At 49.2% G+C, this 14,923-nt stretch overlaps 1 protein-coding gene across 1 annotated transcript; it reads left to right on the top strand.

Moving 5' to 3' along the window:
* The first annotated feature begins 6,236 nt into the window (after positions 1–6,236).
* LOC142912117 (E3 ubiquitin-protein ligase CCNB1IP1-like) lies at positions 6,237–14,643 on the top strand. The gene is made up of 4 exons (XM_076060434.1): positions 6,237–6,497; positions 10,961–11,323; positions 12,164–12,503; positions 13,076–14,643. The coding sequence occupies exons 2-4, from the start codon at positions 11,027–11,029 to the stop codon at positions 13,288–13,290; spliced, it is 852 nt and encodes a 283-aa protein (XP_075916549.1). The 5' UTR covers positions 6,237–6,497; positions 10,961–11,026; the 3' UTR covers positions 13,291–14,643.
* Positions 14,644–14,923: the final 280 nt, after the last annotated feature.

The raw sequence follows: 14,923 nt of genomic DNA, 5'->3' as shown, positions 1-14,923 counted from the left end.
TTTCCCGCCAAAACTTTTCGGCACCTCCCCCTCGCCCGCCGCCATTTTAGGGGGGCCGGGGGTGAAGGCGGTGGCCATGGAGTTGTGTTGATAAGTTGATAAGTTGACGACGATCGGCCCGGAGTGCGAGGTCTCTCCACTTGTGAGGTAAATAATGCCCTCCAACGTCCAGTCCGTGATTTTCAGATGATTTGTAGGTGCAGTGTTGAGTCTATGGGTGGCAGTGTTGAGTCTATGGTGCAGTGTTGAGTCTATGGTGCAGTGTTGAGTCTATGGGTGGCAGTGTTGAGTCTATGGTGCAGTGTTGAGTCTATGATGCAGTGTTGAGTCTATGGTGCAGTGCTGAGTCTATGGTGCAGTGCTGAGTCTATGGTGCAGTGTTGAGTCTATGATGCAGTGTTGAGTCTATGGTGCAGTGCTGAGTCTATGGTGCAGTGCTGAGTCTATGGTGCAGTGTTGAGTCTATGGTGTAGTTCATAGTTTATTTATTTGGTATAGCCCTGTGAGCCATTCGGCTCTTGAATTGGGTGCAACCTCAACAAACAAAAACATGAACAAGAAAACATCTTAAAGTGATTATGTGACTGTGCAAACAGAAAATTCAGGAAAAAACAATCAAAATATTCCTGAAATAGCACCATACACCAACGCTGTGTGCAAAAATCCCAGTGGGATGCAAGTCAAACAATAACAACAACCACAAGACAACTAAGATTAAGGTCATCAGTCTAACTCCGTACTACAATAAACAAAAAAATGGCCAAAACAAAAAAACGTTTTCGAAATCACCAAAATAAAAGCCATAAATGCAATGTAACAGTGATCATAGGGACTGTGACCGAATTTTTTACAATGCAATGTAACAGTGATCATAGGGACTGTGACCGAATTTTTTACAATAAACTACGTAAATAAATTATAACACCAAAATCTAGAGCCATATTTTAGGCCACTGAATAGCAGTGGCAGCTAGGGTTGTACAACTCCTCTAGAGCAGTTTTGAGTGAAGATCTCATAGGTAGTGATTCAAGTTGCAGTTTATTGGCAATAGCATTCCAGACCCTGGGGGCATCAATAGCAAAGGCCCTTCCTCCGGTTTTTGTACGGCAATAGGGAATGTGAAGCTGGTAGCTGAGCGAAGACCTGAGGTCAAATTTGTTCTTTGAAACAAGAGAGGAGATCCAGTAGGTAGTCTGCGGATTTTTTTTGTAAGTACATCGTGAATAAATAAGATCTGGTGCTGAGTCTATAGTGCATAGTTTTCATTTCATAGTTTCATTTATTTGGTATAGCTGTGGTGCCGCCACAGCGGAGCCGTACCCACCAGCGCGACACCGTCACCGATGCCTCGGATTTCCCGCCACTCTCCCGGGGCCGGTGCCTTCTCAGACGTCCGCGTTTTGCCCACTGCACAGTCGTGAGGCCGCCGCAGCAGAGCCGCTCTGCCGAGGCCGTGCCCGCCGCCGTGAAGCCGCCACCGGGGGATGCCGACGCGGCGCACCCTCGCCACCCCCCCCCCTTTCCCCCCCCCCCACACGAACGCACACACGCCCCACGTAGAGCCGAGAGGAGAGGTCACCCGGCCGATAGGTTTTTTTCCAGAAGTCCCTAATGGGATCGAACTTCATGGTTTCCTTCGGCCGGGAAATTGGGCGATCTTCCCCCTGTAGCTGACATGCACTGCGGCGCCGCGACCTAATATTAAAGTTGCATGGTCACGGCAAGGGCCATCGAGCCACCGCGAGTGGAGCCACACACGCACAAGCACGGGTCAGTGGACTGGTAGCGGGAGAACAGAGAGCGGACGTCGGAGAGATCACTGCGGCGACGTCACCCGAGCTGGGATCCGGGTATCGAAAGGGCGGGAAAATCCGAGCCCCTGATTGGACGGGAGGCCAAGGGAGCGAAACGGCGGAATTCCTTTGTTGTAGGTGGGATAAAGGAAGGGGGATTCAGGTAGCAAGGTGAGTTCTTCAAAATCTTCGCGGTCTACGGAGCAACAGAGTCAGCCGTTCGGGACGTCCGTGTGACAAACTCCAACGCAGCCAGGCTCCACTCTCGACGAGGCCGACCTACCATCTCCTTCTACAACGTTCAGCGCAGCTTAAGGGAAGTAAGCGTGTGTAAGAGAAGTGAGTCCGGAGTCAGTTAATCGGGAGTAGAGAGCGGAGCGATAGACAGTAGGTTCAGCCTAGAATCCCCGGGAGGGTAGGCTGGCAGCCACTGACGTACACACACACGCGTAGTTAAACGAGTTGCTCAGGTAAATCAAATTCGCTAGTGGGGGGATTAAACTGTGTTGTGTGGTCTTTTGGGAGCGTGAAGTGGAGGGCAGAGTGTGCTGGGTGTCTACGTGTATGCGCGGCTGTTCACCTCGGGACGAAGTGTGTGGTGTTTACGTACCCGCACGATTGTTTACAATAGCGCGTAGCGCTCACATACCAGTGTGACTGCGTTGCGATCGCGCACCCGTGCAACTGTGTACAGTACTGTGCGGCGTGTACGGGCATACGTGGCGATTTTCGATGGTGGCCAGTGCTCGCGTACCGTGATATCGCTCAGAGAGAGGAACACGCAAACTCCAAATATACAGCAGCAGTAGCAACAGCAGGCAGTGTCAGGGTCGTGGATCGAACCCACGACCTCCTTGTAGACCGGGCGAGGTCGTCAACATCTCCTAGCCACCGTGGGTGCTGACCAGAATGGATGTCTTGCAAGTCTCTCGGTGGAGTCTGGCCACGTCCCTGCTGCATTCTTGTCAATTTCTCGTTTGACGCGTGCCAACTAAATGTGAGAAGCCATCTGACAACCAAATATAACCATGATAGAGGTTTGTTTGAATCTTGACTTAAAAGCTGTCGTGACTGCAGGAATTCATTTTCTTTGAGTCTTTCGGTAAAGTCAACGGGGGGTTTCAAAATTAATAAATTAAAAATAATGAATAAAAAACCTCGACGTGCCAGTCTCAACACAAAGCAGTCATCTTCAGGTGTGGGGGCATCAACGGGAGATCAGATTCAGACACTGTTCAGCTAAAGGTGTGCTGGAATCGACGATAGAATCTAAGAATCGTTTGTTAATGCATTGAAAGAATGGAGAGAATCGATTTGAGGATTAAGCCGCAGATCGATTCTGATGGATCGAGTCGGGAAAGAATCTTAACTACAGAATATTATTTGGGTCATTTTTTTGTAACTCAAGATAAGATTTCTGATATTACCGCGTTTTGTAAATATTTACATAACCAATAAAAATTTGTGTTTATTTATTCAGACCGCGCCAATGCCAACGCGAGTGTTTATTGTTGATGGTGAGTTTTGTAAATTCATCGTACGGTTAAAAAGAATAAAGTTTTCCCGTAAAAAAAATAAAAATCTCTCCGCCTTGGAGCCAATCAGGTTTCAGTTTCTCCCCTCCCACGTGACGCGAAGTTTTCTGGCTCCTCCCCCTCCTCGCTCGCCGCCATTTTGAGAGTCGTGAGGGAGGTGAAGCCTGCGGCCTTGATAACGACGAAGATTCACCAGGGTCAGTGACAACCTCACACACACACACTGTGACAACCTCACACACTCACATACTGACAACCTCACACTCACACACACTGTGACAACCTCACACTCACACACACTGTGACAACCTCACACACACACTGTGACAACCTCACACACAGTGACAACCTCACACTCACACACTGACAACCTCACACTCACACACACTGACAATCTCACACTCACACACTGACAACCTCACACTCACATACTGACAACCTCACACTCACACACTGACAACCTCACACTCACACACACTGACAATCTCACACACACACAGGCAGACAATCACACACACACACACTGACAATCTCACACACACACAGACTGACAATCTCTCACACACACACACAGGCTGACAATCTCACACTCACACAGGCTGACAATCTCACACACACTGACAATCTCTCACACACACATAGGCAGACAACCTCACACACACACAGGCAGACAATCTCACACACACACACTGACAACCTCACACACACACAGGCAGACAATCTCACACAAACACACAGACTGACAATCTCACACACACAGGCAGACAATCTCACACACACACACTGACAATCTCACACACACACACAGGCAGACAATCTCACCCACACACACAGGCTGACAATCTCACACACACACACAGACTGACAAACTCACACAGACTGACAATCTCACACACACACACACACTGACAATCTCAAACACACACACAGGCAGACAATCTCACCCACACACACAGGCAGACAATCTCACACACACAGGCAGACAATCTCACACACACAGGCAGACAATCTCACACACACAGACTGATAATCTCACACACACAGACTGACAATCTCACACACACAGGCAGACAATCTCACACACACAGACTGATAATCTCACACACACAGGCAGACAATCTCACACACACAGACTGACAATCTCACACACACACTGACAATCTCACACACACACACATGCTGACAATCTCACACACACACACAGACTGACAATCTCACACACACACAGGCAGACAATCTCACCCACACACAGGCTGACAATCTCACACTCACACAGGCTGACAATCTCACACACACTGACAATCTCTCACACACACATAGGCAGACAACCTCACACACACACAGGCAGACAATCTCACACACACACACTGACAACCTCACACACACACAGGCAGACAATCTCACACAAACACACAGACTGACAATCTCACACACACAGGCAGACAATCTCACACACACACACTGACAATCTCACACACACACACACTGACAATCTCAAACACACACACAGGCAGACAATCTCACCCACACACACAGGCTGACAATCTCACACACACACACAGACTGACAAACTCACACAGACTGACAATCTCACACACACACACACTGACAATCTCAAACACACACACAGGCAGACAATCTCACCCACACACACAGGCAGACAATCTCACACACACAGGCAGACAATCTCACACACACAGGCAGACAATCTCACACACACAGACTGATAATCTCACACACACAGACTGACAATCTCACACACACAGGCAGACAATCTCACACACACAGACTGATAATCTCACACACACAGGCAGACAATCTCACACACACAGACTGACAATCTCACACACACACTGACAATCTCACACACACACATGCTGACAATCTCACACACACACACAGACTGACAATCTCACACACACACAGGCAGACAATCTCACACACACTGACAATCTCACACACACACACACAGGCAGACAATCTCACCCACACACAGGCTGACAATCTAACACACACACACAGACTGACAATCTCACACACACAGACAGATAATCTCACACACACACACACTGACAATCTCAAACACACACACAGGCAGACAATCTCACCCACACACACAGGCTGACAATCTCACACACACACAGACTGACAATCTCACCCTCACACAGACTGACAATCTCTCACACACACAGACTGACAATCTCTCACACACATAGACTGACAATCTCTCACACACACAGGCTGACAATCTCACACTCACACAGACTGACAATCTCACACACACAGGCAGACAATCTCACACACACACAGTCTGACAATCTCACACTCACACAGACTGACAATCTCTCACACACACAGGCTTGATAAAATAAAATAACACAATAAATTTCTCACGACGTTTCGGCCACAACACAAGCGGCCTTCATCAGGTGAAGGGACGAGACTGTCTGGAGGACAGCGCTGGAGCAAACACAGCCACGCTCAGATCACGACCTTTAAGCTGTGTGAGAAGAAACAAAGCGCCTTGACAAAGAAATTAGCATATAATTTAGCATTTAAATAGCTGAGTGATTAGCTTGTGACTGGTCACAGAAATGGCTATGTTAAAGTTAAAGCATACACATCCGCAGAGGCACCCCTTGACAAAGGAATTAGCATTGAATTTAGCTAATCACTCAGCTATTTCAATGCTAAATTCTATGCTAATTCCTTTGTCAAGGCGCTCTGTTTCTTCTCACACAGCTTAAAGGTCGCGGTCTGAGCTTGGCTGTGTTCGCTCCAGCGCTGTCCTCCAGACAGTCTTGTCCCTTCACCTGATGAAGGCCGCTTGTGTTGTGGCCGAAACGTCGTGAGTATTTTATTGTGTTATTTTATAAATGTATTATTTTATTCTCATTCTACGTGGTGGTGACTTTACCGAAAGAACCAAAGAAGATCAATCCTTGCAGTCACGAAAGCTTTAAATCGAAACAACTGCCTTGTTCAGGTCACGAGCGCGAGGGGTGACGTCACGCGGAAGGGGAGGGGTGCGGGGGGGGTCCGTGACGTCACACGGTTGCCCTCAACCACTCTCCCGCACCATGACGTCACGCGTGCCTCATCCCCCCCCACCGTGACGTCACGAGCGCAGCTGCAGGGTGACGTCACCGAGCGTGTGGATTGCTGTGAGGTAAAAACAACACAAAACTATATATTTTTTTCTATATCTCACATTAAACACTTCGGGGTTCATATCAAGCAGAGGGCTGTTATTTTACGTTGCCGAGTAGTTTGATTATAAATACAATTTTACACGTCTTTTTTTTTAAGACTTTGGAGTTGCTACGTCTGAGGGGGGTTTTTTGTTCTTAATTTTTTTTCTCACCCCTTGAAGGTCACGAAACAAGCGATAAAAAGTGCGGGAATCCGAGTGTTTATAAACTACAAAAACAATATTACACGCTGGGGGGGAGGGGTTAACAGGTCCCTGCAGGGTGGGCTGGTAGGAACATTGGAATTTTGTCAAGTCTCTGCGCTGTCTATTGCTGATTTTACACCCCAACAGCACGAGATTTCACTTCGTTAAAGTATTGAAAGGGGACGGACGGACGGACACATTAATCTATTGCAGGCTGGTACACTCAGTTTACAATCTTCGCTACTACCAGTATAAAGGATGTCAGTGACAAGAGAGTGACTCTCAATGACGTCACTCATGTGGTTAAACAAAGGATGACAGTGACAAGAGAGTGACTCTCAATGACGTCACTCACGTGGTTAAATAAAGGATGACAGTCACACGAGATTTCACTTCGTTAGAGTATTGAAAGGGGACGGACGGACACATTAATCTATTGCAGGCTGGTACACTCAGTTTACAATCTTCCTACCAGTAAAAGTCGCCTCATAGTAGTGATGAGACACCACGTCTGAGGGTTACCCTCAGACGTGGTGTCTCACTAAACACAAACAATAAAAAAAGCGCGGGAAACCCTCAAAAAGTTGTGAGGCGATGGATTTAATTCATTTATTTTATTTTTTATTTGGTATCGCCCTGTGAGCCACGACCCAGCGTCGCTTTCGTGAGGGCGAAACTTTCATCAGCCTCATGGGGTCCACAACATTTTACTTTGCTTGGAAATACGACGTTTTACACCCCCCCCTCCCATCCCCAGCGATTCGATTGCTGTGCAGGGTTTGGAATGTGCTAGGAGATGTTAACTACCTCGCTTGTTATCATCACGGTGACTAGGAGATGTTAACTACCTCGCCTGTCATCATCACGGTGACTAGGAGATGTTAACTACCTCGCCTGTCATCATCACGGTGACTAGGAGATGTTAATTACCTCGCCTGTCATCATCACAGTGACTAGGAGATGTTAACTACCTCGCCTGTCATCATCACGGTGACTAGGAGATGTTAACTACCTCGCCTGTTGTCATCACGGTGACTTGGAGATGTTAACTACCTCGCCCGTTATCATCACGGTGACTAAGATATGTTAACTACCACACCTGTTATCATCACGGTGACGAGGAGATGTTAACTACCTCGCCTGTCATCACGGTGACTAGGAGATGTTAACTACCTCGCCTGTCATAATCACGGTGACTAGGAGATGTTAACTACCTCACCTGTCATAATCACGGTGACTAGGAGATGTTAACTACCTCGCCTGTCATCACGGTGACTAGGAGATGTTAACTACCTCGCCTGTCATAATCACGGTGACTAGGAGATGTTAACTACCTCACCTGTTGTCATCAAGGTGACTAGGAGATGTTAACTACCTCGCCTGTCATCACGGTGACTAGGAGATGTTAACTACCTCGCCTGTTGTCATCACGGTGACTTGGAGATGTTAACTACCTCGCCCGTTATCATCACGGTGACTAAGATATGTTAACTACCACACCTGTTATCATCACGGTGACTAGGAGATGTTAACTACCTCGCCTGTCATCACGGTGACTAGGAGATGTTAACTACCTCGCCTGTCATAATCACGGTGACTAAGAGATGTTAACTACCTCGCCTGTCATCATCACGGTGACTAGGAGATGTTAACTACCTCACCTGTCATAATCACGGTGACTAGGAGATGTTAACTACCTCGCCTGTTATCATCACGGTAACTAGGAGATGTTAACTACCTCACCTGTTGTCATCAAGGTGACTAGGAGATGTTAACTACCTCGCCTGTCATCACGGTGACTAGGAGATGTTAACTACCTCGCCTGTTATCATCACGGTGACTAGGAGATGTTAACTACCTCGCCTGTTGTCATCAAGGTGACTAGGAGATGTTAACTACCTCGCCTGTTGTCATCACGGTGACTAGGAGATGTTAACTACCTCGCCTGTTATCATCATGGTGACTAGGAGATGTTATCTACCTTGCCTGTTGTCATCACGGTGACTAGGAGATGTTAACTACCTCGCCTGTTATCATCACGGTGACTAGGAGATGTTAACTACCTCGCCTGTTGTCATCAAGGTGACTAGGAGATGTTAACTACCTCACCTGTTATCATCACGGTGACTAGGAGATGTTACCTACCTCGCCTGTTATCATCACGGTGACTAGATGTTAACATCCTCGCCTGGCCTACAGGAGATCGTCGGTTCGCGCCCAGGCCCTGACCACGCTTGCTCCTGCTGCTGTATATTTGGAGTCTGCGTCTCTCTCCCCATGTTGATTGCGTGGATTTGTCTCAGGGTCCTCCGATTTTTCCCGATACGGGGCCATCCATTTAGTTCGTTGTCATGGAGGGGGATACCCAAAATGCGTACGCTTGCATATGGTGGGGTCTACTCACAATGTACGCATAGGAAATGGGGGGGGGGGGGGGTTGAAGCCGCGATAATAATGCAGCCGGCGGTGGACTATCTGTTTGCTTAAACACGTTAATATTAATAATTGATCGTTTCTGCATGGATTACATATCGGCCGTTCTACAGGATTCTAGGGGGTGGGGGGGTGATGCGTCAGGCGAATGTACGTAGGCAGGTGGGGGGGGTGTTTAAAAAGTCCGCGTGCGTACGGGGTCAGGTTTTGACAGATTTTTGCGTACGCACAAAAGGGATGGCCCCTACACATTTAGATACTGTACAGCACTGTACACGGAGTGATCCCAGCTGTCCGGCAATGGTTTGTGTGATCACTCTCTGTACTACAGAGTGGCATGTGTGTGATCTCCATTGGTTTCCTCCGAGTTTCCCTCCCATAGCTAAACCCACAAACACAGTGGAACTGGTACTTGCCAGAACCACATCTCAAAGCTAACAGATTACCTGGAAATGACTCAGTGGGGGGATCACAGCAACATCGCCCCCTCTTGTGCAAACTTGGCAGGACCCCTCCTGAAGAAGAGTTGAGACTCAGTGGGGCTTTCCTGAGCAACAGGCGTATTCATACATTAACAATACGGATGAATACAGACGGCACATTGAGTGTGGCATGCAGTCATTATCCTCTGCCATTGTCAATCGACTTCTGGAACGAAAGCCTCCCCAATTCGTCCCAATCTCAAGTGGTGAGGACTCAACACAGCCAGTCAGCCACTGACAAGCTCACTCACCCATTAACTCACTCACCCACCACACTGCAGGTCACAGCAGCACATTCGCGCAGCTAGTCAGCCACTGGCAAGCTCCCTCACCCACTAACTCACTCATCCAACCACCCACTCATCACATTGAAGGTTACGACAGCACGCTAAGCCAGCCAGCCACTGACAGGCTCACTCACCCACTAATTCACTTGCACCCACTCACCAAACTGCAAGCACAACAAGACACTCACTGAGCCAACCAGCCACTGACAAGTTCACTCACTCACCCACGCACGCATCCACTTACCCACTCACCACATTGCAGGTCACGACAGCACTCTAAAGCCGGTCGGCCACTCACAGGCTCACTCACCCACTAACTCACCCACCCACTCACCAAACTGCAGGCACAACAAGACACTCACTGAACCAGTCAGCCACTGACAAGTTCACTCACCCAGAAACCCATCCACTCACCCCACCACCCTGCAGGTCACAACACACTCACCCTCGCAGAGGTTTTTGGGCAAGCGTTGCGCACTTTCAGATGCGCTTCTGCGTCCGTCTGGAACCATTTTCCTTCCGCTATTAGGAATCCACTGAAACTGTGCATTTTAAAATCATCTAGATTGAAAACTAATTTCTTTTGCACTGGTCTTTGTGTTTAGTTTCTTGTCCTCTACCCGTACCTCCGATTAGCACGGTTCGCTCTGTACGGTGTGAAATAAGTTCAACGTGCATACACCCAGCCCATCAGCCACTTACAAGTTCGCTCACTCACCCACAAACTCATCCACCCACTCACCAAACCGCAGGTCAGAACACTCCCCCTGCTCAGCAATTTAGCCTCTAAAACCGTCGCTCTCCCAACTGATTTCTGTTTGCTTCGCCATTGTACTTTACCTCACTTGCTTCCGTCATTACGCTGACCAAGATCTCTCGCCGCCCTTAACGAACGAGCACGCACCCCGGCGCTCTCTCTGGAGCTCTCAGCCGGTCAGTAAACGGCAGGAGCTCGCAAAAAAAAAAACGCGAACGCATTTCGCGCGCTCCATGCGAAAACGTGTTTCACCCGCGATTCGTTTCCCTCAACCAGAACGGCGGCGACTGGGAACAGAAGAACTGGCGGCCCCCCCGGGGCCAGTGGTCAGGCGGGGAGGAAATGTCGGCGCACGAAGAAATTCTGCTGTGCAACTTGAGGAAGTGCCGGCGCATTGTTGGCGACTTCGCCTGGGTCACCTCCTGCTCGCACCTCTTTTGCGACGAGGACGGCGAACGCGAGTTCAAGATGGGGGCGGCCGCCTGCCCGGCGTGCGGCGCCTTGCCGCGCGGCATCCTGGACGTGGTGCGGGTCTGCTTGAACCCCCCCGAGGAGCACAAGTCCATGGTGCTGGCGGGCCTAGGGCCGGACGTCATCCAGGAGATATGTTCGCGGGCGCTTTCATTCTGGATCTTTCAGGTATCGGCGACGGATCGGTGACTTTTTAAAAATAAAAATTATTTTTAAAAAGTAACAAACTGAAATGTTTTATATTTTAGCGGATAAAGTCCCACTGAGCTACATAACCTCTTTTTTTTGCAGAAGCGACCTGGCCATCACGAATGATAGCCAAACCCAAGCGGCTGTTATCATCACGTGGAAATTTACAGCAGTCAAATACTCTAAAACGCGTTAGATGTCGTTTCTAAACATTGGGAGGGAAAAACCAGAGGACCTGGAGAAAATCCACACGGCCACTGGGAGAACGTGCAAACTCCAAACATAAGTAGTGACTAACTCGGAGACAAAAAGACTTGGAGCCACTTCTTTATTTAGCGAGCACCATTGGAATGACGCAGTTAATATTTAGTCCGTCTATTATCGGTGGCACTACTTAGAACATGTACAGCGTTTAAGATGTCACTCTTGAATTAATTTGCGTGATTTATGAATATTTTTCTCCTGCTGGGTTCTTTCGGTAAAGTCACGTAGAATGGAGATAAAATAATAAAAATAATAACAGAATTTATTATGTTATTATTATTTAAATTTTTATTACAGAATAAATTCTGTTATTTTTTTATCTCAATTCTACGTGGTGACTTTACCGAAAGAACCCAGAACATGAATCCCTGCAGTCACGAAAGCTTTAAATTGAAAATTATGAATATTTGTTTTTCATTCTTTCGATTTTTTTTTGGAGCTTCGTCATTCCCAGAGGCTTCGCTAACCGAGTTATTCTTCTACATGTAAGTCCCCTTACGCGTATGGCTCTTTAACCGATTAAAAATACGTTTAATCAAATTTTCCATCTCGCAGGTGCACCAGGAGAGACTGTATCAGGAACACTTGGCCGCGAAATCAAAGAGGCTCAGGGTGCAGTCTGAGGACCGCTTCAAGCAGGAGATCCAGAACAAGGTCACGGAGGTTGCCACTCTGAAGCGGCAGTTCTCGCTTGCCAAGAGCGAGCTGGCCAAGTTCAAGAAGAGGTACAACGAGGCTGCCGAGAAACTGCTGGAGAGGGACCGGGAGCAGAAGAAACTGCAGGTCTCGTACGATCGCCTCCGCCTGCGATCCTCCGCTATCGACGAGGGGAGACGCGCTGAGGATGAGGAGGCTCCGAACGGCGCGGCGTCCTCGCCATTCATAGTGAGATTCGGTAGGGCCGTTTGAACTTTAGTAATAGGTTTTTACCCTTTTAGCTGGCACAAAAACTGACACCTTTATTCAAGGCATCATGTTTGCAATAACCACAACACAAGCAGTCAAAATGCAAACAAAAGAGACAACTCTGATAATAATATGCACTGTCCTTGAATTTGATTGGTCCACACCCGAGATGGCTTTTCTTAGAGCCTAGTCTCCACTGGTGTTGGACCAGAAGACGCCAAAAGGCGTACAACTCAAAAACAGCGCACCATCAGGGAGTATTGAGGGCACGGGGTAAGCCTTTACATTATGAGACCTCCTTTGCCCAGTAACAAGATATAGGAATAGGTTTTTACCCTTTTGGCTGGCACAACAAAAACTGACACCTTTATACATGGGATCATGTTTGCAATAACCACAACACAAGCAGTCAAAAATGCAAACGAAAAGAAACAACTCTGATAATGATATGTTTGAACTTTGTTAGGAACCGACCAAGCAGGGAAAATGGGGATAGGTTCATACGGTGACGTTTTGTACGTAATGTAATTTTTTCCCCCACCCCCCCCCCCCCCCTGGTAGCAGCGACGTCGACCCCGCGAACGTCGCAAGGCGCGGAGGGAAACGCGTGGAGCTGGATGATGAAAACGCCTCCGCGTTGCCGCCCCGAGGAGGCGGAGTTTGCGCCGAGGCCGTTGTTTTTCAACGGCAGCCCCCCGGGCAGGTCGCCGCACTCCGACGGCTTCCTCCGCTTCCCCTTCCCCGCCAAAGCCGCGGTGACCGGAGCCAGGAAGTGACCTCCCCCCGGTAACAACGCGAGAGTCCTTCCCTTCGCGCCCGCCTCCCCGCCCTCCAATGCGGTCGCAAGGGGTTCCCCAAAAAAAAAACTCGTGGGGAAAAAAAACGACGCAGAAAGGACCTCGCCCACTGGCCTCACCGCGCATCAGATTCCTGTGGTCTTAACGCTGCCCGCAGGTCATCTGCCTACTCCCTGTGGCGCTTGGCAGGAGCCTCTCGTCGTTACCGCCAGTCGATTGCCTCCTCTGAGCGCAAACGGAATCCGAATCGGAAATATTTATTTACGCTGGAGGTAGGAATCCGACAAGCTGTGAAGCTCTTTTCCCACAGACTTGTGGTCGAGGGCACCGGGGTAAAAACGTTACAGCGACAAACAAATGCAAAAAAACCGCGTCGTGCACAAGCGTCACGGGGTCCACGCGTGCGAGCGCGTGGCTCATCGCCCCCGTCAGTTGTGTTCGGAGAGCCGCTCGCTGGAGATTTTCACGCACGACGACAACGCCGCGTCATTGAGCCATCGTTTGTGACGGCCGGTTCGCTTGTGAAAATAGCTGCGTAGGTCGGTGGGTCCTCGCCTGGTAAAATGAAAAATAAATTTGTTGAGTTTAATAGTTTCAATTCGTTACTACTTTAGCGCACACCAATTGTGTTCTGGGAGAGCAAACCCACAACGTTGACAGTGGAGTTTGACGTCCCGCTTGGTGATCACCACCAGCGGCAGTAACTAAACGACCGCACTCCGTTCAAGTGACAAACGTCTCCCATTGGCCGTGCCGGGTGGGGCTCACAGGGTTACGTCACTTTCACATCCATCAGAAACTTTTGTCTGTACTGGAGGAATCCGTGCAGCCCTACAGGAGGTTGTAGGTGCGATCCCAATTCTGACAGCTGCTGCCGTATATTTGGAGCTTGCGTCTCTCTCACTCTCTCATCATCATCATCACCACAGTGGCTATGAGATGTTAACTACCTCGCCTGGTCTACAGGAGGTCGTGGGTTCGATCCTGACTCTGACAGCTGCTGCTATAAACCGTGGCCGATGAGCGACCGCTTTCGACCCCGCCGCTTTGCGTGCTGGAGAGTAAACCCACGACATTTACCGCTTGAGCACCGTGAATTTTTTTCCGGCGGGTAGGTTGCCGGGTGTCGTCGTTGGCGTTCGGGGGAGGGGGGACAGGCCGGTGGTGGCGGCGCTCGTGACGGCACAGAGGGGTTTGCCGTTTAGAATCTCGCTGCGGCCGACCCGGGAGTTACCGTGGTGCGCGTTTTTTCTCGATGCTGTGTTGGAGTAAGTGCTGTTCACAAGAGGGAACCTGTTCCATTTGTTTTTCATTAAAAAGTTTAGGACTTTGCGGCCGCCAACAACCCTTCCTTTACATTACACAGACCACCCATACAGGTCGACACAACAACCGCCATTCGCCACTAAGTGGCAGTGACCTCACCACGTCGCTTGTGCCAGGCTATGTGCATGTTGAGGCCACGTGAAGTGTCGAAGGCCCGCTGGTAGGAGGTTATGGGGCAGACCCAGGTGCCAGGGGTCCACTGACTGAAATGAATGGCCGATGCACCACCTGTGCCCCGTACTGTGCCAACTTGCTGTGCTTCAGCCACCCAACTGCCCAGCAGCAG

This window comes from Petromyzon marinus, unplaced genomic scaffold (genome assembly GCF_048934315.1).
Source record: "Petromyzon marinus isolate PM22_M1 ecotype Great Lakes invasive population unplaced genomic scaffold, UKy_Petmar_22M1.pri1.0 PM_G_Scaffold_19, whole genome shotgun sequence".
In the NCBI taxonomy this organism is placed as follows: domain Eukaryota; kingdom Metazoa; phylum Chordata; class Hyperoartia; order Petromyzontiformes; family Petromyzontidae; genus Petromyzon; species Petromyzon marinus.
Note: the sequence above shows the minus strand (reverse complement) of the source record. Positions and strands in the feature narration are given on the sequence as shown.